General features: G+C 41.1%; 1 protein-coding gene across 1 annotated transcript in view; it reads right to left on the reverse strand.

Moving 5' to 3' along the window:
• Positions 1 to 1,842: 1,842 nt before the first annotated feature.
• Positions 1,843 to 22,503, reverse strand: part of LOC121526331 (disheveled-associated activator of morphogenesis 1-like) — a 48,489-nt gene continuing 27,828 nt past the window's right edge. Inside the window, exons 13-26 of the mRNA XM_041812874.1 lie at positions 17,198 to 17,256; positions 15,563 to 15,750; positions 15,226 to 15,489; positions 14,740 to 14,847; positions 13,234 to 13,400; positions 10,060 to 10,144; positions 8,552 to 8,658; positions 7,287 to 7,375; positions 6,148 to 6,316; positions 5,950 to 6,057; positions 5,115 to 5,175; positions 3,594 to 3,728; positions 2,666 to 2,833; positions 1,843 to 2,560 (exon numbers count right to left, since the gene is read on the reverse strand). Of these exons, the coding sequence (XP_041668808.1) occupies positions 2,360 to 2,560; positions 2,666 to 2,833; positions 3,594 to 3,728; positions 5,115 to 5,175; positions 5,950 to 6,057; positions 6,148 to 6,316; positions 7,287 to 7,375; positions 8,552 to 8,658; positions 10,060 to 10,144; positions 13,234 to 13,400; positions 14,740 to 14,847; positions 15,226 to 15,489; positions 15,563 to 15,750; positions 17,198 to 17,256 (1,909 nt within the window). The 3' untranslated portion in view covers positions 1,843 to 2,359. The remainder of the gene's footprint in view (positions 2,561 to 2,665; positions 2,834 to 3,593; positions 3,729 to 5,114; positions 5,176 to 5,949; positions 6,058 to 6,147; positions 6,317 to 7,286; positions 7,376 to 8,551; positions 8,659 to 10,059; positions 10,145 to 13,233; positions 13,401 to 14,739; positions 14,848 to 15,225; positions 15,490 to 15,562; positions 15,751 to 17,197; positions 17,257 to 22,503) is intronic.

The following is a 22,503-nucleotide window of genomic DNA, read 5'->3' on the forward strand; positions in this document are numbered from 1 at the left end:
TGGTGCCCAGCCAAACTGGGAGAGGTCAGCAAAACCCTGGTCCGTTATAAAGTTAAGATGTGAAAACCATAATTAATATCTAACCTGATAACATAACCACTCATCAAAGAAACAAATATCTTTCTAATCATTTATGTAGTAAATAGACCTCTTAAAATGTGAATCCCTTTTGTTGGCAAAAAAAAAGAATTAAAATGGGTTAAAATGGCAAAAAAGGTGGAAAAATGGTGAAATTGGATTTTAAAAGAAGCAGAAATGGGTTAGAAGTAGCAACAATGACATAATAATGGCAAAAATGGGTTAAAGTGGAAAAAATGGACTAAATAGTGGTAAAAGGGAGTTCAAAAGAGGCTGAAATGGCTTTAAATTGGCAAAAATGTGTGGAAATTTGGAGAAAAAACTGAACGGAATAAAAAAAGATATAAACTGGCAGAAAAGTGTTAACTGTGAAAGAGAAAATAGATATTTGCAGAAATTGGTGAAACTAGCAAAAACTGGCATATCAGATAGAGAAGTGTGGGTAAAATGGGAAAAATTGGTTGGAAAAAAAAAGTGGTAAAAAAGGTTAATAACGGGTCAACAGAGGCGACATTATTCTAAAGTGGCAAAAATGACAAAAATAGGTGTTAAATGGCAAAAATGAGTTAAAATTGATGAAATTGATGAAAATTAGTTACAATTGGTGGAAAGTGGCAACAGTGTAATTTAAAAAAATATTCTTTTTTTATATTTAGGGAATCTGGAGACCCCCTCTCAGTGTCTCGTGACCCCCAATGGGGTCCTGACCCCAAGGTTGAGAACCACTGCTGTACACAGCTTTATTAGACTGGGGCTTTGCAAACATTTTCTACTGATGTGGGGTTATTTCTGCTAAAACAGGGGAAATAAATCTCTCTATTTATAATGTTCCTGTCTGTTCTGAACCACAGACGTGCTGCAGATGAAGCCGTGACCAGCGCTACAGTCTGAAATAACTAAACCTGAGGCCGCAGGGGCTGCCAGGGCAGAAAACGGCGGCTGTGGATGTGGGCGGCACGGTTACACTGACTCCTGCAGTGGCGTTCTGACAGCCAACGAAGGAAGTAAGAGGCTTTTTTCTTTCTCTGCTGTTTCCCTGTTTCTCTCTCTGTTGCTCGCTGGGTGAGGAACAAGAGAGAGGGAGATGAGCAGGCTTCAGGAGCGCCTGATTTTTGTTAGTACGGAAAAAGATTAGGGCCAATAAAACTATTTTTCTTTTTTCATTCTGGGAAAAAGTCCGGATTCCGGGATTAAAGTGAATTTCTGGGATTAAAGTCAGAATTCTCACTTCAGAATCAGACTTTAAAATCCAAACAGATTAGGGCCAGTGGAAACTTATTTTCTCTAAGAATCTATTTTCCAAACCTGGAAAAAAAAGTTCCTGAATTTTGGGATTAACATCAAAATTCTTGAATGAAAGTCAGAATTCATGGATTAGTTAGAATACTGAGAAAAAATCTGACTTCTGAGATTAACTGATATCAAACTCAGATTCCTAAGAATAAAAAGTCAGAATTCTGGGATAAAATTCAGAATTTCAGAAAAGATCAAAATCCTGAGATTAGAGCCAAAATTCTGAGAAAAAGTCTTTCTTCTGTGTTTGAAATCATAAATCTGAGATTATGGTCAGAATTCTGATATCAAACTCAGAACTATGAGAAGAAAAAAGTCAGAATTCTGGGATTAAAATCAGAATTCTTAAAGGTGAAAATTTGAAAAAATAAAAAATATATAAGGGAAATAAATGTCAGTTATGACTTAATCTCAGAATTATGACTTTCTCTAAGATTAAAAAAGAAATCTTAGAAATGAATCAGTTGGCCTACTCCTCCTGTTTGTGAACTTTTTTAAAAAGTGGAGATAGTTGTGATTTATAATATTCACATCTATTTTTTTTTAGCTGCATCAGCACAAAGCGTTAGGACGCGGCGTAACCGAACCCGACATGTTTGTACAGAATCTGTGAATAGAGACTGAATGAGAACTAGAAATACAGAAACTATGTCATTAATATTCATTGGACGTTTTGATGTTATAGTTAGGCCCATGGGGCGTGGCTCACTACCTATGCTGCAGCCAGCAGGGGGAGCTCTAACTCTTCTGTTTTAAGTGTTATTTCTACCACAGTACCGTAGTATAACTGTGACCATGAACCAGAATGTGGGTCTGAATGACAGTAACTCCACGCCACGTTCTCTTTGAGGTATTCACGTATTCAGCGATGCCTTAACAGTCTCCTTAGTCCAGCAGAGTCCTGTTACTGGTCCAGTTTAGTTACTGGTCTGTTACTGGTCCAGTTTAGGTACTGGTCTGTTACTGGTCCAGTTTAGGTACTGGTCTGTCACTGGTCCAGTTTAGTTACTGGTCTCTCCCGGCCGCTGTCATATAAGTGGTGTTTCCGTTGTTTCCTTCGGTTCATGGTGGTCAGATCTTTATCGAACACTTCTCCAGAGCGCAGAGCCGACACCAGGTCATCGAACTCTCCCCCCTCCTCTTCGTTAGCTCGGGCTTTCTTCGCTTTCTGCTCCCGGTCTTTCTTCAGCTGCAGAACGAGAGCAAACATTTTCTTCACTCAGCAGACGCCTGGTTAAAAAAGAGACCCTTTCAAACAACCCACGGTTAAAAGGTGCTAACAAAGACTTCAAACCTGTGCCTCCAGGAGCGCCCGTCTCTCCTCCTCCTCCTTGCGTCGGGCCATGTTCTCGTTGTCCTGTTTGGCCTCGGAGAACGCTGTGAGGAACGAGTCAAAGATGCCAAAGAACTCGTCTGGCTGCAGGTTGGAAACCTCTCCGAAGTGTCTCAGTGCTTTCTCAAACTTTAGTCAGAAACAGAAACGTTCAAGGAGATGATTTAGTGATTTACTTTTCTTTCTTTACAGGCAACGAAGCCGGACTACACAGCTACAGACAGCTACAGTTGTCCTGCATGTTTTAGGAAGTCTAAGGTAAAAATGGACCAAAACAATGATGCTAAAATGTTCCTAAACTAAACATTTATAAGCCTTTTATTTTCACGTAGAAAGCTTCTGTGTTTTGAAAGGCTTTTTTTGAGATTCCAGGGTAGATGAAGCTCAGCTAAAACTCTGGAGTTTAGTTAATCTTTAAAGGTCACATATTTGACCCTTTAAGACGAGTTTATATCAGTCTCAGCCTGTGAAGTTTGCTTCTGTAAAAACACTCCAGTATTGATGTCTGCATGTCTAAAAACCTCTGTTTCAGCCCTGCTCAGAACCAGCTGTTTCTGTCTGTGGCTTTAAATGTCAATGAGCTGTCTGACTCCACCCCTGACCCCGCCTCTCTCAGGAAATAGATGTGGCATATTGGATGTGGCTCTCCTGATCCTCCTCTCAGCTGAGAGGGCGAAACTTTCTTCCAAGTAGGGAGGGCAAACCAAAACTCAGGGCGGGGCTAAGGGGGGGGGGGGTGTCTCTGATTCTTGGGGGGATTGTGGACAAGAGCACATATTTTTGCTAACAAAACCAGAAAAAGAGATTTTTGCATAATACTTGACCTTTAAATGACAGAGAGGTCAGATGTTTAGGAACTGAAGCAGAGGATGAACTGTCGTCCACTCACCACGTCTTTGGCCTCGCTGAGTGACTCCTCGACCTCAGAGAAGCTGAAGGAGGCCACGGTGATGAACTGACTGACCACAGGGACAAATTTGTCAGAAGGACCCTCAGAGGACTTCGCCTGCTGGTACTGAAGCTCCTGAGTGTCACATACAAAGACACTGTGTTCAGATGCACATGATAAACTCCTATTATCCTAACATTGAACCTCTACAGAAGCCTGGAGGGATCAACTCTTAATTTAAGAAAACATGCAGCAGGCACAACCAAACTTTTGATGAGTTATGCTTTACATTAGTGGAGATTATCAACAGAGGACTTAGCCCAGCGTTACTCAACCAAAGAGCCAAACTGTTGAAAAAACCTCTGCAAGAGCCGCAATCTAAGAGGTTTCAAGTGGCAAAAACCGCTTAAGTAGCATTAAAGATAAATCAAAGGTGGGAAAAACGGTAAAAAAAATAAGCAAACAAAGGCAAAAAGGGGCGAAAATGGGAGAAAAAGTGGAAGAAGGGTTGGAAAACAGCAAAAATGGGAGAGAATTGACAAAAAAATGAGTTACAGGGAGCAATAATTGTCCAAAAGGAACAAAAATGTGGCAAAAAATGAGTGGAAATTGACAAAAAAGTGGCAAAAAGCAGTTAAAGTAGCAAAAATGGGCATAAAATGAGGTAAAGTGCTATTTAATGGCAACAAATGGGTGAAAAGTGGTAAAACAGGGCAAAAAGAAGTGGCAAAAATGGGAAATAAAATAGGAAACAAGTAGTATTTTATGGTAAAAGGTAGCTCTGATGGGTAAAAAACTGTGAAAAATGGGAAAAATGGGGAAAAAATTAGTGGCAAAAATAGGCAAAATGTAGAAACAAGTAGTATTTAATGGCAACAGGTAGCTCTAATGGGCGAAAAGTGGCAAAACATCGTGAAAAAGGGCAAAAAAGTTTCCCTTTTGGTTTTCTGGGGAATAATATTTAAAATTAAGAATGAAAGAGCCACAAATAATCACAGAAGAGCCGCATGTTGAGTTTGACTGGCTTAGCCCATGCACACAAATATAACACAGTTTAAAAGAGGGCGGCACAAATCCACGTTCTGGAGGACGACACTCATATTTCACTAGTAAAAAAGACAAAACAAGAGTGCAATGTTCACGTGGATTCTGAGATCTTCTGCCATTTTTCTTGAAATGAGGAAAGATCTTTATTTGTTGACATGCATTTAAAAAGTAACCTAACCATCCAAAGTAAAGTCAGCCGGCCTGGTAGATCAGGGTAAAATAAGGCTTAAAGTTGTGTCAGGTATCTAAGTTAGGTCCTCAGTGAACCATCTGAGATTTTAAAGTTGGTGTTTGTAAGAAAAACAAGCAGATAGACACAAAACATAACAGTAATAAAAACAATGAAAATTATGAAGCAAAAGAAAAGCTCAAACATTTAGGGTAAATATCTGAAGAGGACTGGGAAGAGATATAAAAGTAAAAATAATAAATAAATAAACATAAAATAACTCGGTATTTCTTATTATCACTCACCGTCTCAACACTCTTCAGACCAGAACGAAGGTTGCCCATGTCCTTCTCCAGCTCCGTCATGCTGAAGGGAAAAATAAAGATGTTATTGTTAATATTACCTTTCTTTTAAAGATGTTATTTTCCAGCTTCTATGCCTTTATTCTGACAGGACAGTTGATAAAGAGAGAGAGAGAGTGGAAACATGTTGGGAGTCCTGGGATCAGGACCCTGGCCATCAGCCTCTGTACACGGGGCTACCCACCAGGCTGCTGGTTCTCAGGATGGATTATGGACCCCTTTTAAATGGGTCATGACTCTGTGCATGGAAACAGTGCAACATCCTAGACAGTGAGTTTTTAAAATGCCTGTCTCCTTAGTGTGTCATGGTTTGTGTTAGCTGGCTGGTTTAAAATGAGCAAACATGTGCAAACCTGTTTGTCATTAGGAGAGGGCAGAGGTTCTCAAGGTTAGCCCTGCTGAGAGCTGCTGCTCTCAATATCCAATCATCTGGTTTGATCACTCTTTGGTGAAACTGCTGCTAAAAGTTTAAAAGTAGATTTAAAATAATGGAACAAAGATGACAGTTTGGATTTTAGGTAAGTTGTTAAGAAGTATTAGGATGGATGGATGGATGGATGGATGGATGCATGGATGAATACTTGACTTGATTCCTGGTATTCGTCAGGAAAGAGGAACTTAATTTCCTTCTTCTGCCTTGAAACTAAATTCTGAACCTGAGCTGACTATCATCATTTTTGTTTAAATTATTAATCTGCAGAAAAACCAAAACTGTCATTGAGTCAGACGTGTTCTTCTTGTATCACTTAACTAAAAGTGTGTGAGTGTGTGTTCTCACTTGACTTTAGCAGCTTCCGGCACATTCTGCAGCTCCTCACCAAACACCGCCACCTTTGGATATTTCTTCTCCAGGACAGTGATCATGTAGTGCAGCAGAGTAATGTGTCTACAACCAAAGCAGACAGGAGGAATCAGCAATCATTTATCAGAACGTTAGCAGACATGGCTGATCCTGGAGTGGTGCAGGAGGCCGTACTTGTCAGTGCTAGACTTGGTGTCAGCTATCTTGTTGAGACTGGACACTTTAAACCCGTAGGCGTTTCCTCGTTGTCCTTTGTTCATAAAGTTTCCTAACGCCAGAACGACCTCTAGGAGCTGACGGAGAGTCTGACTCTGAAGAACCTCCTGAGACGCCAGACTCAGAGCTGGAACACAGGGACATACAGAAATATTTAACATTTGACAGGCACAGAGATCCACATCTACCAACCTGGAGAGCCACACCCTTGTTTGACTGCAGAATGAGCGGCAGGCTGTCAGATTATACTCACAGATCACTAAAGCAGTGATCGATAATCAGCTCAGGGATCAGGATGTCAACATGGAACAAGGATCCAATGCCAACAGTGCTAGCACTGCTAACATTAGCCACATTCTGCAAACCGACTTTGCATTGTTAAGGTGTGACAGTTTACAGCGTGAAGTTGGTTTGCAAATGTATTTATACGCGTTTAGACTAGTCAGCTGAACAAGTTTCACTGTGTGTTTAATCAGATGGGAAATTAACCCCCTAGGAACCTCTCTAGCCCCCAGGCCTGCCCAAAGAAATGGCCGTGCCCCTGAAAAGCTCAGAAAATGGGCCTTCCCCACGTTCCATTAAAAAATGCCAATGCCAGTAACTGCCACAGAACACTGCTTGATCAGCAGGAGACTACTGAATGCTACCTACTGAGGTAGCAGTGAAACAAAGCCCTGCACTCACACCAGAACTGACCCTCTGTGAATAACAGACTGCTTCTGACTACTGCAAGGGAAGCGTGCCTGCAGGGTTTGCATCTTTCCCAGCAGAGATTATCTGGAGAGCGGGCGCTCCGAGACTGAAGGAGGAGGACGTGGAGGCAGCATGACCCCTACAGCCGAGTGGAGAGGAGGCAGAGACGGTGTTTTGCTAGAAGGCGTAGCGGGGCAAAAGAGCCGGGCTGCAGGCTCGGCTAACAGCGACCCCACACAAATGTCGTACCAAGCTTTTTTCTCGCAGGTGCCCGCTTCCTCGCCAGCGGGATGGACGACATAAGGCTGCAGATTTCTAACCACTGCTTAGAAAGTGTTCGCTGCTACAGAGGAGACTGTCACTGTTACTATGAAAGGACAATAAACTATCTATCCATCACAAACCTTTAATCTTGGGTTTGACCTCCTCCACTCGTTCTGTAAACTTCTTCTTGAAGTAGAGGGACTGGAGTCTTTGCTGGTAGTGGTTGATGCTGGAGGACAGAAACAGACAAGACAGTAAACTGGGAGCAGAAATGGGACACAGCAGCAGGAAGACATGGATCATTATGTTATCTGATAAGAATCACTGTTTAATAATTTTAGCATCAGTCTGGATCCAGCTGTGGGCAAAGTATGCAGCCTGTGGAAAGCACAGGAGATCTGGATTAAGATGTCTTTAAGTCCATATGTGGATCATGTTGATCCACTTCAGTGTTTCTTTAAAATCCAGGACAAGAGTCGACTGATCCTGGATAGAAAACAGGGATTTTCAGATCAACTTCATTCTGATCTAGATCAGGGGGTCTCTGATCTAGATCAGCAGGGTCACAATGCTCTTTTCAGTAGGTTGTGAATGTCTGGAATCAAATAATGTGGTAAAACATTTATGCTGTATGGGAGAAGTGAGTGGAAACACATCCATTCATTTAGTACATTTTTCCATGATGATGAAAAATTAAGGAGTCCCCAGGCTTTATTCTGGAGGTTTCAGATATTTAGATCTTTTTCTAGAATGACAGAGCTGCTTATCCCAAGAAAATACGCTGATTCCTCAAGAAATTACCAATTTTTCCCAATTTCATGGGACAATAAACTTAAAATAAACGTATGCATGCTGGTCCTCTAATGATGTGTTTTTTAAACACCTTTGTTTCATCCTGTTTCTTTACTGTCGTGTTTTTGAAGTGTCTAAGGTCAAATCTGCAGATTTTTCATTCAAATTTGCTTCAGGATCTGGATTTAACCTTCTCAACAGACGCTGGGGTTTAGAAAGGAGATTGTCAGAACAAGGTTATAATTGATTTGGATTTATTATGAGTTTTTATTTTTATTTCATTTTCACTTTCTGTGTTTGATTTCAGTTTAGTTTTTATTTTATTTTTTTCTGGACAGATGTCAGGGCTGAGTGAGCGTCATACTTCTCTAAACACATATTAAACAGGCTACTCTTCACTAACCTTTTATTTGTTTAATGGGAAACGACCAACGGCTGCATGAGAATGATGATGGTTGTTTACCCAAACTCTTTCCAGATCATCGTCCAGCTGCTCCAGTAGCTCTTGTGTGTGTGTGTGAAGGTGTGTGTGTGTCTGTATAAAGTTGTGTGTGTCAATATGAAGGCGTGTGTGTGGGGGTGGGGGTGTGTGTGTGTGTGTGTTGGCGTGTACCTGCTCATGTCGTAGAGGAAGCGGTCTGCCTTGGCCATCCGGTCCAGCTCATGTTTGTGCTCCTCCAGAAGCTCGATGTCGCTCTTCTCTGGAACGAACTTCAGCAGCTTCACAAACACAAAACCAACAGGAAATGTTAGAGATTCTCAGTTTGACCTCCATGATGGAAAATAAGAAAGGACATTTAATTTACTTCTGGCTAACATCCCATAATTCTGCTAAACTTTACATGTGAGAACACGGCACCTGAATACATTTTAATGTTCTCATATTGTGATTTATAAACTTGTGATTGTAAGTGCTGACAAAGATTAAACTTCTAATCCCCATTAATCCTGGTATTTCTGTAGTTAGTTGCTGTTAATCACATTCCTTTGAATGCATTAATGCCATTATTTTGCAACCAAACCTGTTTTTGTGTCATTTTTTTACGGTCTTAAACTGAAGTTAACTGACTTCCTGTTTGGAAACCGGCCTTATGACACGGACTTTACCACAGGAAAAAGGAACGTCCTTTACCACAGGAAAATAAGGAAGCAGTAAAAAAGGCACATGTTTGATAACACAAGGTTCAAATCAGGGAAAATAATCTAATTGTGATTTTTCCCCAGTATTGCGATTTGTTTTGACCTAAGTTCCTTATATTTATTTTTTTAACCAACAAACACAAGAAATGAATTTTTCTATATTGTAACATCACAATATCAGCTAAAACTAGAGCCGAACAAGTTTGAAAAAATCTAATTGTGATGATTTTCACTCATATTGCAAATTGGATAGGAATTGATGCATTGAAGTGAGTTATAAATATTATAAAAATATAAATATAAATATTAAATAAGAAAAACATACAAAAAAGTTTGATTTTTGTAGACTATTCTAAAACATCCCTGATTGCGTCATCTGTAATGCACAACATCTCTGCTGCAAAAAAAAAAAAATTAAAACTGCTATTTTGACACAAATTTCAGGTGAAAGAAAAAGTGCACCATCTGCAATTTAAAAATAGCAGCAGGCCATATTGAGATTTAAGCTAACTTTCGATTAATTGCCCAGCCCTAGCTCAGATCATTTCTGACTGGTCCACTGAGCTTTCTGAGAGGTTTTTAAAGTTAAATTAACATTTAGGAGCAGTGGTGGACTGATTTTATATCTCTGTGGCTGCAGAGAGACGCAGAATGAATCAAAGTGCTGAAAGGAACAATAAAGCATGTGATAAAGTGTAAAAATAACGCACTAATTCTGGACTTTGATTTCCCCATTAGTGGGATGAATCTGGACAGCCTTGGTGATTATTCATCTGCAACACTGTGACTAAAGCAGACATTGTTTTTATTAGGAACATGAACATCTCTGAAAATCCTTTGGTCAAATCTGCAAAAGTAAATTTGGTGCCAGAAAGACTTTCATGCTAGAATATTTGTATTTCTAGTTTGTGGCTGTGCTCCTCGTCGCTGTGAGTCACTGTGTGCATGGACTTCTCCCCTTTGTGTTTTCATCTACGGTACCTGCTCCAGCATGTCTTTGGGTAAATCCTCCTGTTCATCCATGCTCAGGATGGCATGTCGGATCTCCTCATTGGTCAGCTTCAGTCTGAAAGATGAGATCAGAAAAGTTTGTTTCTGAGATTTAATTCAAGGAGTTAAACTTCCATAGAGTAGACTTATTGATTTATTGTTACACAGTGAAATATTTCATGACCGTTTCTGTTTTAATCTCGATGATTACAGCTCACAGAAACAATCCTCTCTCTGAAAATATTACAATATTCCAAAATCACGCCAAAAAAGGATTTATTATACAGAAATGTTGACCTTCTAGAAAACGATGCTCCTTCATGCATTCATTTCTTAGTGTGAGCTCCTTTTAAAGACATGTCTGCCTCTGTGTGACGTTCAGGGTCAGTGGGAGCATGAGGATAGGAAAGGCCAAGCCTTCTCTACGTTTGTCTGAATGTGAACGCCTGGTCATTTTTCTAATCATCGCCCATGGGTAGGCAGCCTAAATAGACACTCGTCTTATCCACATACAGTCGCCTATAAAGCCTCGTATCAGTAAACATCCTACCATCACAGACAGTCAAGAGCTACAGCAGAAGTTACAGCAGAAGGCGTTCATTTCAGCTAACACAGCAGACAAAGTGACCCAGAATTCACCAGGAGCAGTAATGACTCTAAAACAGGGGGGTCAAACTCAATCACAGAATTAAGGTCTAACCTGAGGGCCTAACAGGGTCACCTTTAAACCAAACTGTTAACCTCATTTTCACCAGTAATACATTATGGGGAAAAACAAGCACTGATGATACATGATTCTGAGATTTAAAAAGTCAAAACGATGTTAAAAAGCTCAAAATCTGAGATAAAAAGTAAAACTTATTAGTGCAAAAGGTCAAAACATGAAATTAGATGTTAAGATAATGCTTTTAATGGTAAATACAGTGCTTAAGTGTATTAGAGCACCCTAACCCTAACCACAGTCAGGTTTCTGCCACAGCTGCCCTAAATTAACAGCATTGGTAATTACCAAAATCATTTTGATGTTTCTGCAATGGTTAATACACCAATATGTAGAAGCTCTTTAACCCAGATGATATTTTTAATGCTAAAATAGAATTATTATTGTTATCCATGAATTTTCACATTTACTGATTTACAAAAAAACTGAAAAAATAGTAAAGCACATTAATATTTCTGATGAATGTGTCAGATTATAGTTATTTACTGTCATTCCTGAACAGAAAAATGAGTTTTAGTGGTTGAATGTTATGCTTGATTCATTTCTGACTTCTCAGAGAAGCCCAGTGAGCCGGCTCACATTTGGGTGAATTCAGTTTGAAATTCCTCATTCCTGTTCAAAATGGTAAAACGTGGAGAGCTGACTGAAAATGAAAGAGTCCGCATTAAAGCACTTCATGATGCTGGATGGTCTCTGAGACAGATATGACAGAGGGGCTATAAATTTTTTAAGCACTGTGCATATAAAAAAAAAAGTCACAATCATGTTTTTAAAGCCAAAATATGACTTGAAATGTATAACTGTGCACCTAGAAGGTCAAACTATGGGATAAAAAGTCAATTATAAATAGAAAAGGCCAAAATATTACACAAAAGTCAAAATAATGATGTGATAAAATCATAATATGAGATTAAAAAAAATCAAAATAATACATTTAAAAAGCCCAAATATTAGCTAAAAGTCCAAATAATAAATGTAAAAGGTCAAAATATAAGATAAAAGTCCAAATAACAGATAGAAGTCATAATTGTGCTATGCAAATTTAAAATTTTAAATAAAAACACAAATGAATTTCCCACATTTCTTCTGACGTAATTATTTTTACTCTTTATATATTTATTTACATCTTTTTGACTTAAGGATATTTGATATCATCAAGGTTAGGTTTACATTTTTATACTGGAGGAAATCTGCAGACCTCATATTTTAGGGCCAGTTGTAATACGAGTATGATCTGATCTTGTGGGCCGGGTGTAACTGTACCACGGGCCGGATTTGGCCCCCAGGCCTTGAGTTTGACACCCTTGCTTGAAAACAACAGCCGATGCTCCTGCTGACACTGAGTTACCGTCTACCTGCACAACCAAGAGAGCTGAGGCGGCAGGTAGCAACGTCAGCTGTCAGGCTACTAGCCCTGGGTACAGTAGTCCAAACGTGACAGTCTGGAGAGAACAGACAGTGGCCCATCTCAGTTCAGAGCATCACATGTTGCTATAATAAAGGGATATTTCAGTATTTTTGAGGTTGAGTTGTATGAGGATCGTAGCAGTAGTAGTGGTAGCTTTGCTCCTGTCAGAAGGACTCTCTGGTTTTACCGGCCAGGAAGCGAGGCTAGGCAGCGTAACAGATGGGTACAAACAGACGCACTATCAAAAAGTCTGAAGTGTTTTATTTTCTACCCAGAAAGCCTCTGTGTTTTTGTGACTGTTTTGAAATAAAAGACTGTAACAGGTATCAAAAGCCTGAACAGCAAAATCATGCATTTTTACCAAAAACTTGCTAAATTCTGAGAAAGAACTGTACCCAGCTGTTGCACTGTAGAGCCTAGCTTCCTGATTGGTTCAACCAGAGAGTCCTCCTTAAAAGTGTAATAGCTGTGATAACGGCGTTTTGGCTGTCGCACCTCGACTCGAGCACTTAATTTGCGCCGTCTTGCATCATTTTTGGATGCATTTATGGTTTGATAAAGACAGAACAAGCATCAGGAGATCCCTTAGCGACACCATGTGAGCTGTGCAGGTCTGGGGTTTTAGACTTAGGTGTGTGTGTTTGTTTGAGGGCCTACAGGTGTGTGTGTTTGTTTGAGGGCCTATAGGTGTGTGTGTTTGTTTGAGGGCCTACAGGTGTGTGTGTTTGTTTGAGGGTCTATAGGTGTGTGTGTTTGTTTGAAGGCCTACAGCTGTGTGTTTGTTTGAGGGTCTATAGGTGTGTGTTCGTTTGAGGGTCTATAGGTGTGTGTGTTTGTTTGAGGGTCTATAGGTGTGTGTGTTTGTTTGAGGGTCTATAGGTGTGTGTGTTTGTTTGAGGGTCTATAGGTGTGTGTGTTTGTTTGAGGGCCTATAGGTGTGTGTGTTTGTTTAAGGGGTTGGTGTTACACACACACACACTGACTGAGACAGGAGGATGTTACACACACACACACACACACACACACACACACCTACCGAGACAGGAGGATGTTACAGTTCTGAGCTCGACGTCCGTCAATCACCGACAGCTCCTTCGCTTTCTTTCCAAAGGAGAAATCGTTACAGTTCTGAGCTCGACGTCCGTCAATCACCGACAGCTCCTTCGCTTTCTTTCCAAAGGAGAAATCATCCTCAGTCTCCTTCTGTTGGTGCAAATATAAAAGAAAATTAAAGGTCATAAGGTCATATATTATGCAAAATATACTTTTTCAGGTTTTTCTAACAAAAATATGTGCCCCTGTCAGCAGTCCCCCCAAGAATCAGAAAACTCTGTTCCCTCAACCCCTCGCTCTCCCTCTCTTTCTCCCCCTTCAGAAAATGAGTGCTGAAACAAGCCGTTCTCAGATTTTCCCCTCATGATGTCATGTGGAGAGTAAGCCCCGCCCCCAGGTTTCAGAAATGGCATAAGGAAGGACTGATTAGATTTTGGGAGTGATCCAGATCACCGTCTGGATCCAGGATTTTTTTAAAGGATTCTGTACCACTGGGAGATAGGGCTGATGGTGGAGGTCTTTTTTAGTTATTTCTGTCATTTAAACTGGAACTGATTCTATATTCACTGGACACTAACTGTTCATATTCACCATGCCATGATTGTGGCATTTATAATGTTGTATTATATTATAGTATTGAACATATTATTTTATATTCTACATTATATTATACTACCATTACTTTTTTGCACCCTGACTTGATATGAATATTCATTCTACAATACCAACTGTGCCGTTCTCTGTTTATCTTGTATCATTTATAATCTTGCTCAGTACTGCACATGTAAAACACCATTCTGCTCGACCTCTTTGTACTACTTCATGTTCATGGCACAACACTTCTCTGTAAATAACTTCCTGCCAACCATGTCACTTCACACAAACTGGTGTCACTCTGTTCACTGTGGCTGTACATACCTACTGTCCCTAATTTAGTTATTTATTTAACTTTATTTGGTTTATATTGTTCAATTCTATTCGATTGTATTTTACCACCTGTTGTGATGCTGCAATGCCACAATTTCCCCTCTGGGATCAGTAAAGTCTTATCTTATCTTATCTTATCTCCTTTTTGTTAGAAAAGCCTAAAAAGTAGATTTTACATAATATGAGACCTTTAAAAAGATGTGTAAGGTATAAATTCACGTGTCGTGTCATTTCTGTTTCACATTTACAGAAATCTATGAAGAGGACATCCGAAACTCTGATCTACCTGAAAACTGGAGCAGGGTGGAAAAATAATCCAAACTTGACCCAAATGGCATCATGACATTCTGCAAATTTAAAATGCCAGGAGTTCAACACATCTTTAAGGTGAAAAGGTCGTCTGAGTTCCACTTAAACCCTAAGCCTTGCAGCAGAGGAATTCTGCCCTACATACACACAGGTACAGGGATAAGTAATCTTTATTTGGGGCAGGAGTCATAAAAACATACTCAGCAGTGTTTTTAAAGAGAATGCTGATTGGTGTCAGTGTGAGATTTATTACTTGTGGTTTCTGGTAAGCTGAGAAAATCCTCTGAACCTCCTCCAGATCAAGAACTTTAAACACCTTCAGGTCATCCACGTCTTTCCAGATTGTTCCTTCGATCTTGTTCTGTAATAAAACACGCACAAAATCAAACTCACCGCCCAGACAAATCTGTCTGTTCCGTCATTCTGGTTAACATTAAAGGGACAGTTTGGTATTTTTTTAATTGGGTTCTGATCAGAACTAGTTAAATTAAGCCCCGGATGTCGAGAGATAAGCAGCTGCTCATGATGAAGCTGGTTTCACATGGAAGGTTAGACAGCAAGTATCTCCGACCTTCAGGAAGCTTCAGGAAGCTTCAGTGCCCTTTAAAAGAAGCTGTCGGAGTGTGATGTTTGTGAAAGTGTGGTAACATCAGTCGTAGTTCTGCAGCTGCATGGTGAAACACTGTTATCATGCACAGTGGTGTAGCTGCAGGAGTTAAAACATATTTTTTCAGGGTACCTCAGGCAGTTTGTTCCAGTTGAAGGACTTCAGTGGGTTCGCTGGTCGAGGGATGTTCTTTCTTGGTGTGTTTCCTAGAGGAGCTCCAGGAGCAGGAGGGGGTGGGGCAAAAGGAGCCACGCCAAAAGCTGATGGGCCTCCTGGAGGAGGAGGAGGAGGAGGCGGAGGAGGTGGTGGAGGTGGAGGAGAAACGATGGACGGGACGGAACCAGGAGGAGCCAAACCACCAGAGGGCACAGGAGGTCCACCGGGAACACTGGAGCTCTGACAGGAGAGTGTGAAACATTACTATTTTAATTTAACAAGGATGGATAAATGTTCTTCTCACTGATCGTACCGAGCTGAGCTGCTGTAGATGGGCAGACAGCTCCGCCACTTGCTGCTTTGCTCTCTTGTGGTCGTTGGTCTCCCGCTCCAGTTTTTCTTTCATTTTGTTCAGCATGGCCATCAGGTCATCTTTCTCCTTGTTCTTGGCCTCGCACTCCCTCTCCTTCTTCTCATAACGCTGCTGTAAGTTCTGTTGTTCTGCAGAGAAAGGAGCGTGGAAAAGTGAGAGTCTGTAGCTTTAAATGTTACATACAAACTCTGTATAAACGGTAGAATGTTACAGCCTCTAAATGACTTTACCACTCAGAGACCACTCCCATCCACTCAGAGACCACTCCCATCCATTCAGAGACCACTCCCATCCATTCAGAGACCACTCCCATCCACTCAGAGACCACTCCCATCCATTCAGAGACCACTCCCATCCATTCAGAGACCACTCCCATCCATTCAGAGACCACTCCCATCCATTCAGAGACCACTCCCATCCATTCAGAGACCACTCCCATCCATTCAGAGACCACTCCCATCCATTCAGAGACCACTCCCATCCATTCAGAGACCACTCCCATCCATTCAGAGACCACTCCCATCCATTCAGAGACCACTCCCATCCATTCAGAGACCACTCCCATCCATTCACAGACCACTCCCTATCATTCAGAGACCACTCCCATCCATTCAGAGACCACTCCCATCCATTCAGCGACCACTCCCATCCATTCAGCGACCACTCCCATCCATTCAGCGACCACTCCCATCCATTCAGAGACCACTCCCATCCATTCAGAGACCACTCCTATCCGTTCAGAGACCACTCCCATCCTAAAGAGACCACTCCTATCCATCCAGAGACCACTCCCATCCACTCAGAGACCACTCCCATCCATTCAGAGACCACTCCCATCCATTCAGAGACCACTCCTATCCATCCAGAGACCACTCCCATCCATTCAGAGACCACTCCCATCCACTCAGAGACCACTCCCATCCATTCAGAGACCACTCCCATCCATTCAGAGACCACTCCCATCCACTCAGAGACCACTCCCATCCATCCAAAGACCACTCCCATCCACTCAGAGACCACTCCCATCCATCCAAAGACCACTCCCATCCACTCAGAGACCACTCCCATCCATCCAAAGACCACTCCCATCCATCCAGAGACCACTCCCATCCATTCAGAGATCACTCCCACTCAATGGCTCCGAGAGCTCCGGCTTTAGTAACGCCGGTGCTGGAGCCAACGTTCCAAACAAGTAGTGCTCAGGACCACCACAGTCCACCACCACACTACAGCCTTCTTCAGGGGGACTCTGGAGGGGAAAATCCTCCACCTCTGAGTCACTTTCTCAGCGTCAGTGTCACTTTCTAGCAAGTGGAGTCACTCCTGCTTCATCTGAAAACCCCATCCTTTAATAAAAACAACAAAAAAACGTCCTTTTCTCCTCCATCCTCTCAGTACCGAACTGCTCACTTTCTGTGCATTTGTTCACATCCTGAAGTGGGCGGGGCTAGCGCTGAGCTGGGGGTTCACTTAGACTTTAATAAAAGGAATAAACACACCACTCTGTATGTTCATTAGCATGTATTCTTACATCTTCATCTTAGCCTAAATAAAGTCTATGTTGGTGCTTTTTACCTTTTCTCATTTTATCAGCTTGTTCTTTCCATTTTTTCACCTCGTCCTCCTTCACTAACCTGAAAACACAAAGACAAAGGACAGAAGTTTAGCAAAGGTTCTTTTCTGAGTGGAGCAAGAGACGACAACTCAGAGACAAAGATCAGCTCTGGCACACTGAATGTTGGTAGCAGCTTTGCTTAGAATAGTGAAAATATACCAGCGTTCATTTTGTCAACTAAAACCATGGTGAAATACGCTCAGCAACTCCTTTTGTCCATGAAGAAGACTAAACCAAGACTAAGTGAGGTTTTTGTCAAGGAGACTAAAATGCTATTTAGTCTGACCTTTAACCCCATAGTATCTCTGCACCATTGGTAAATCTGTCAGAACATAATGTATGTGCCGCTCTTCTGCATCTCAGCTGTAGAAAGCAGGAATCCCAGGTTTTACAGGGTGCATAGAACATGAGCATCTTCACTCATTAGTCTCTATTTAATATTCATCCTGTAAATCTCCAGATGAATGGAGAAAAATAGACAAAATAAGCCTCTAACTCCTGGTTTATCAGGCTTTATCAGATTATTTTACTGCTCTAGGAGGCATCACCTGTATACACTCTATAGCCAAAAGTATTTGCTCACCTGCCTTGACTCTCATATGAACTTCAGTGACATCCCATTCTTAATCCAGAGGGTTTAATCTGACCATCCACCATTTGCAGCTATAACGGCTTCAACTCTTCTGGGAAGGCTTTCCACAAGGTTTAGGAGTGTGTTTATGGGAATTTTTGACCATTCATCCAGAAGAACATTTGTGAGGTCACACACTGATGTTGGACCAGAAGGCCTGGCTCTCAGTCTCCGCTCTAATTCATCCCAAAGGTGTTCTATGGGGTTGAGGTCAGGACTCTGTGCAGGCCAGTCAAGTTGATCCACACCAAACTCTCTCATCCATGTCTTTATGTACGGTGGCCAAGAAGTCTCACACGAATGCAAATTCAAAACACTTTGCAAAAAGAAAAAACACGACGACATTTGAGAAAAACACAAAAACAAAAGTTCACAACACAAATACAAAAACTTGCTGCAGCGCATGAATACAAACACTCAGCGCCGCGCATGGATACATAAACTCGGCACAGCGTGGAGGCAAACAGATTCCACAACAGCACAAAAATACAACAACTTGGTGCAGCAGATGCAAATAAAAACTCACAACACAATGGAAGTGGGGCCGTTATTAGGGACGGACCTGATAGCTTGCTAACGGCTCCGCTAGCAATAAAGTTATGTACAACACCGCTACTCAAAATAATTTCTGTACTCACAGTATGTAATTTGTAGTGTGTTTTTCGTGATTTTTAATAACTGTAACCTCCTGTACAGTTTAATATGTATGTAAACAACTATCTAAATCAAATTGATTGGGTCCATTCATTCGTCTGGCAGCTAACATCACGCACAAACGTAGCTGTCTGCGCTGTTTTCCAGTTAAAATTACTTCTAAAACTTATTGATTACAACATGAAATGTGCAAGAAGTGGAGCTGACGAATGATCAGGGTTTACCTACTTTAATTACTCGATCCAAGCGTGTCTTCAGTTAGTTTGCGTTGTGGTACATAAATTTATTGCTAATGGAGCCGTTAGCAGGTTTGCAGGTCCGTCCCTAATAACGGCCCCACTTCTGTTGTGAGTTTTTATTTGCATCTGCTGCACCAAGTTGTTGTATTTTTGTGCTGTTGTGGAATCTGTTTGCCTCCACGCTGTGCCGAGTTTATGTATCCATGCGCGGCGCTGAGTGTTTGTATCCATGCGCTGCAGCAAGTTTTTGTATTTGTGTTGTGAACTTTTGTTTTTGTGTTTTTCTCAAACGTCGTCGTGTTTTTTCTTTTTGCAAAGCGTTTTGAATTTGCATTCGTGTGAGACCTCTAGGCCACCGTATTTATGGACCTTGCTTTGTGCACTGGAGCACAGTCATGTTGGAACAGGAAGGGGCCATCCCCAAACTGTTCCCACAGAGTTGGGAGCATGGAATTGTCCAGAATCTCTTGGTATGCTGAAGCATTCAGAGTTCCTTTGACTGGAACTAAGGGGCCAAGCCCAGCTCCTGAAGAACAAGCCCACACCATAATCCCCCCTCCACCAAACTTTACACTTGGCACAATGCAGTCAGACAAGTACCGTTCTCCTGGCAACCACCAAACCCAGACTGGTCCATCAGATTGCCAGATGGAGAAGCGCGATTGGTCACTCCAGAGAAGGCGTCTCCACTGCTCTAGAGTCCAGTGGTGGCGTGCTTTACACCACTGCATCCACGCTTTGCATTGCACTTGGTGATGTATGGCTTGGATGCAGCTGTTACCATGGAAACCCATTCATGAAGCTCTCTACCACTGTTCTTGAGCTAATCTGAAGGCCACATGAAGTTTGGAGGTCTGTAGCCATTGACTCTGCAGAAAGTTGGCGACCTCTGCGCACTATGACCTCAGCATCCTCTGACCCCGCTCCGTCATTTTACGTGGCCTACCACTTGGTGGCTGAGTTGCTGTGGTTCCCGATGGCTTCCACTTTGTTCTAATACCACTGACAGTTGACTGTGGAATATTTAGGAGCCAGGAAATTTCACCACTGGACTTGTTGCACAGGTGGCATCCTATCACAGTACCACGCTGGAATTCACTGAGCTCCTGAGAGCGAGCCATTCTTTCACTAGTGTTTGTAGAAACAGTCTGCATGCCTAGGTGATGATTTTATACACCTGTGGACATGGAAGTGACTGGAACACCTGATTTACATTAATTGGATGGGTGAGTGAATACTTTTGGCAACATAGTGTATTTATGGATCTGTGGGCATCAGTCATGGAAGTCAAAATGAGGCATAGGTGGCAGTCATTGATTTCTGCCTTTTCTAGGATTATCGGGCTTCATACCTTCACCTACAGAGGAGTAGTGTGGATAGAGCTGCAAACAGGAGCGAGAGAGTGAGAGACACTGCAGGTTGGCTCTGAACCTGGTCCCCCAAATCCAATTTTAGTAAATCAGACCCACAAAAAAGTAAATTTTTATCATCACATTTATAGATTTTTTTAAACGCAGTGCAGGCAAAGAGGCCTTACTTTTGGGGTTTGAAATATCATTTCATTTTTTAATTAGAAGTGGCTCACAGGAACGAGGTCTGCAGATTTCCTTCAGTAAATTTAAATTTAACCTTAAAGATTGAAAAAAGAAAACCTTGTTAAGTTATAAAGATCTGAAAAAGTAGAGAGAGAAGAAATAATGAGATAAAAAGTCAGGAAAGAGGGGAAGAAATTAATTTGTGTTTTCATTTCATATTTTCATTTTGCATCCAAAGATTATGACTGAAACTTAGGATTTTGACTTTTTATTTCAGATTTTGATCTTTTAAATTCATAATTTTTTTTTTGCTTTTCTCTCATATTGTGATCTTTTAGATCAACAGCTTTTTGAATTTTAAATCAAATCTTGACCTCTTAAACTCCTAACGTTGACTTTTAATCCCATATTTTCACTTTTTAAACTCCTGATTGAGAATTTTCTATCATATTTTGACTTGTAAGCGTAACAATTTAGAATTTTATCTTCAATTTTGACCTTTTAAACTCTTGACTTTGTATCTTATCTGATATTTTGACCTTTAAACTCATGATTTTAACTCTATCTCATATATTTGCCTTTTAAAACCTTATTTTGATTTCTAATTTTGTATTTTGACCTTTAGGACTTATAAAGTTGACTTTTAATCTCAGATTTTGAGCCTTTAAACTCATTTATTTATTTATTTAGCATTTATTTGACATGGACACACATTAACATTGATGCTGTGATATTTAATTATTTTGAATCTTTTTTTAGAAATCTTAAAGGGCTCTATGTAAGATTTTTGCTTTAAAACGTCCCATTTTTGAGTATATAACGGTGCGCACCTATCTCGATGTGAACAATGAGGCTCTTTATGTCTTCCTTGTTTGCCTGTATAAGCCTGTGGAGTCGTTTCTCGGGAATTCGGGACAAATTTTCCACGAAATCTCAACAGAAGTGACGTCGGGTACTACGTAATGCGCGCCCCCTTGCTCTGTTTATACCTGACAACGGCGTGTTGAATGGAGAAGGCTGCTTCTGCTAGCTCAGCCCAAACACCCACACAAACTCTGCGAAAACATAAAAAACTAAGACAGTTTTATCTGCTGAAGCCCGTCAAGCTAAAAGAGAGTGAGACCGACGCAGGGGGACATCGAGGATAAATATGGATAAATATGAGAAATGGAGGGAGCCTCGCTCGGGATAAATACCGATCCAGAGATGGCCGTCTTTCTGTTGAGGAGGTTAGGCATCACTCTGGACCATGAAATACTATGTAGTGTTTTATGCCATATGCTACATCACGTTAGCTTGATTACAAAGATGCTATCCAAATGATGAGAATGTCACGTTGCTCATTTAGTGTTTTCCGGATAATATTGCATCTTTTTGTTGCTTCCTGGCACTGGACTCAACTTACTGAGTTTATTTTTGATACTTAGTTTGTAAAATGTCTTCAACACATCAGCTATCTGATATCTGTGGTCGAGGCTCCATTAGCAGAGCTAAGCAACGTTAGCCCTGTTGTTTCTGCTCTAAAACGCATCCCATTCAATACACATCACACATTACACACGTAAAAAGACAATAAAATTGGTCAATGCTGCACTAAGTAGCGAAGTTGTTCATTCATAAAAATGGTCCCGAAAATATCGTCCTTTAATTTTGTGCTGTGTCCGCTCTAGAGGTTCAAATATACTTTATTCATTTTTATTTTTAGTTTGTGGAACTTTTAAGTGTTACTTCACTTACCTCCTCTGTATACATGATGACGGTAAATCACCGTGGTCTGCGTATCAGCTGATAAACCGGAGGCTCGTTCATGGCAAGGAGCGCGCCGTCGTCGGCGAGCCACACAATGTTGTTGTAGTTCGCCTGATGGCCGGCGGTGTCGCTACACTGATATTTTTCTAAATCTTGCATAGAGCCTCTTTGAACTCATTTATCATCACTGTTTGGTTTTCCCTAAAAATCATTACCTGTGAAAACACAGTTGACAGTTTCTGGTTAAACCTTGACCCTGTTAGGCCCTCAGGTTAGACCTGAATTCAGAATCCGGCCCCCTCTGTAAGTGAGTTTGACACCCCTGGTCTACATGATCTTGTGGGGTGATTGTGGTTCAGAATGTGAAGAAATCAGACTAAGATAACAATTTTTAAGAATAAAAATTTTGAAATTCTTAACCTTTAATTTAGACTTGATTCTGTACCACAGACCTAAAA

Source organism: Cheilinus undulatus, linkage group 18 (assembly GCF_018320785.1).
Source record: "Cheilinus undulatus linkage group 18, ASM1832078v1, whole genome shotgun sequence".
NCBI lineage: Eukaryota > Metazoa > Chordata > Actinopteri > Labriformes > Labridae > Cheilinus > Cheilinus undulatus.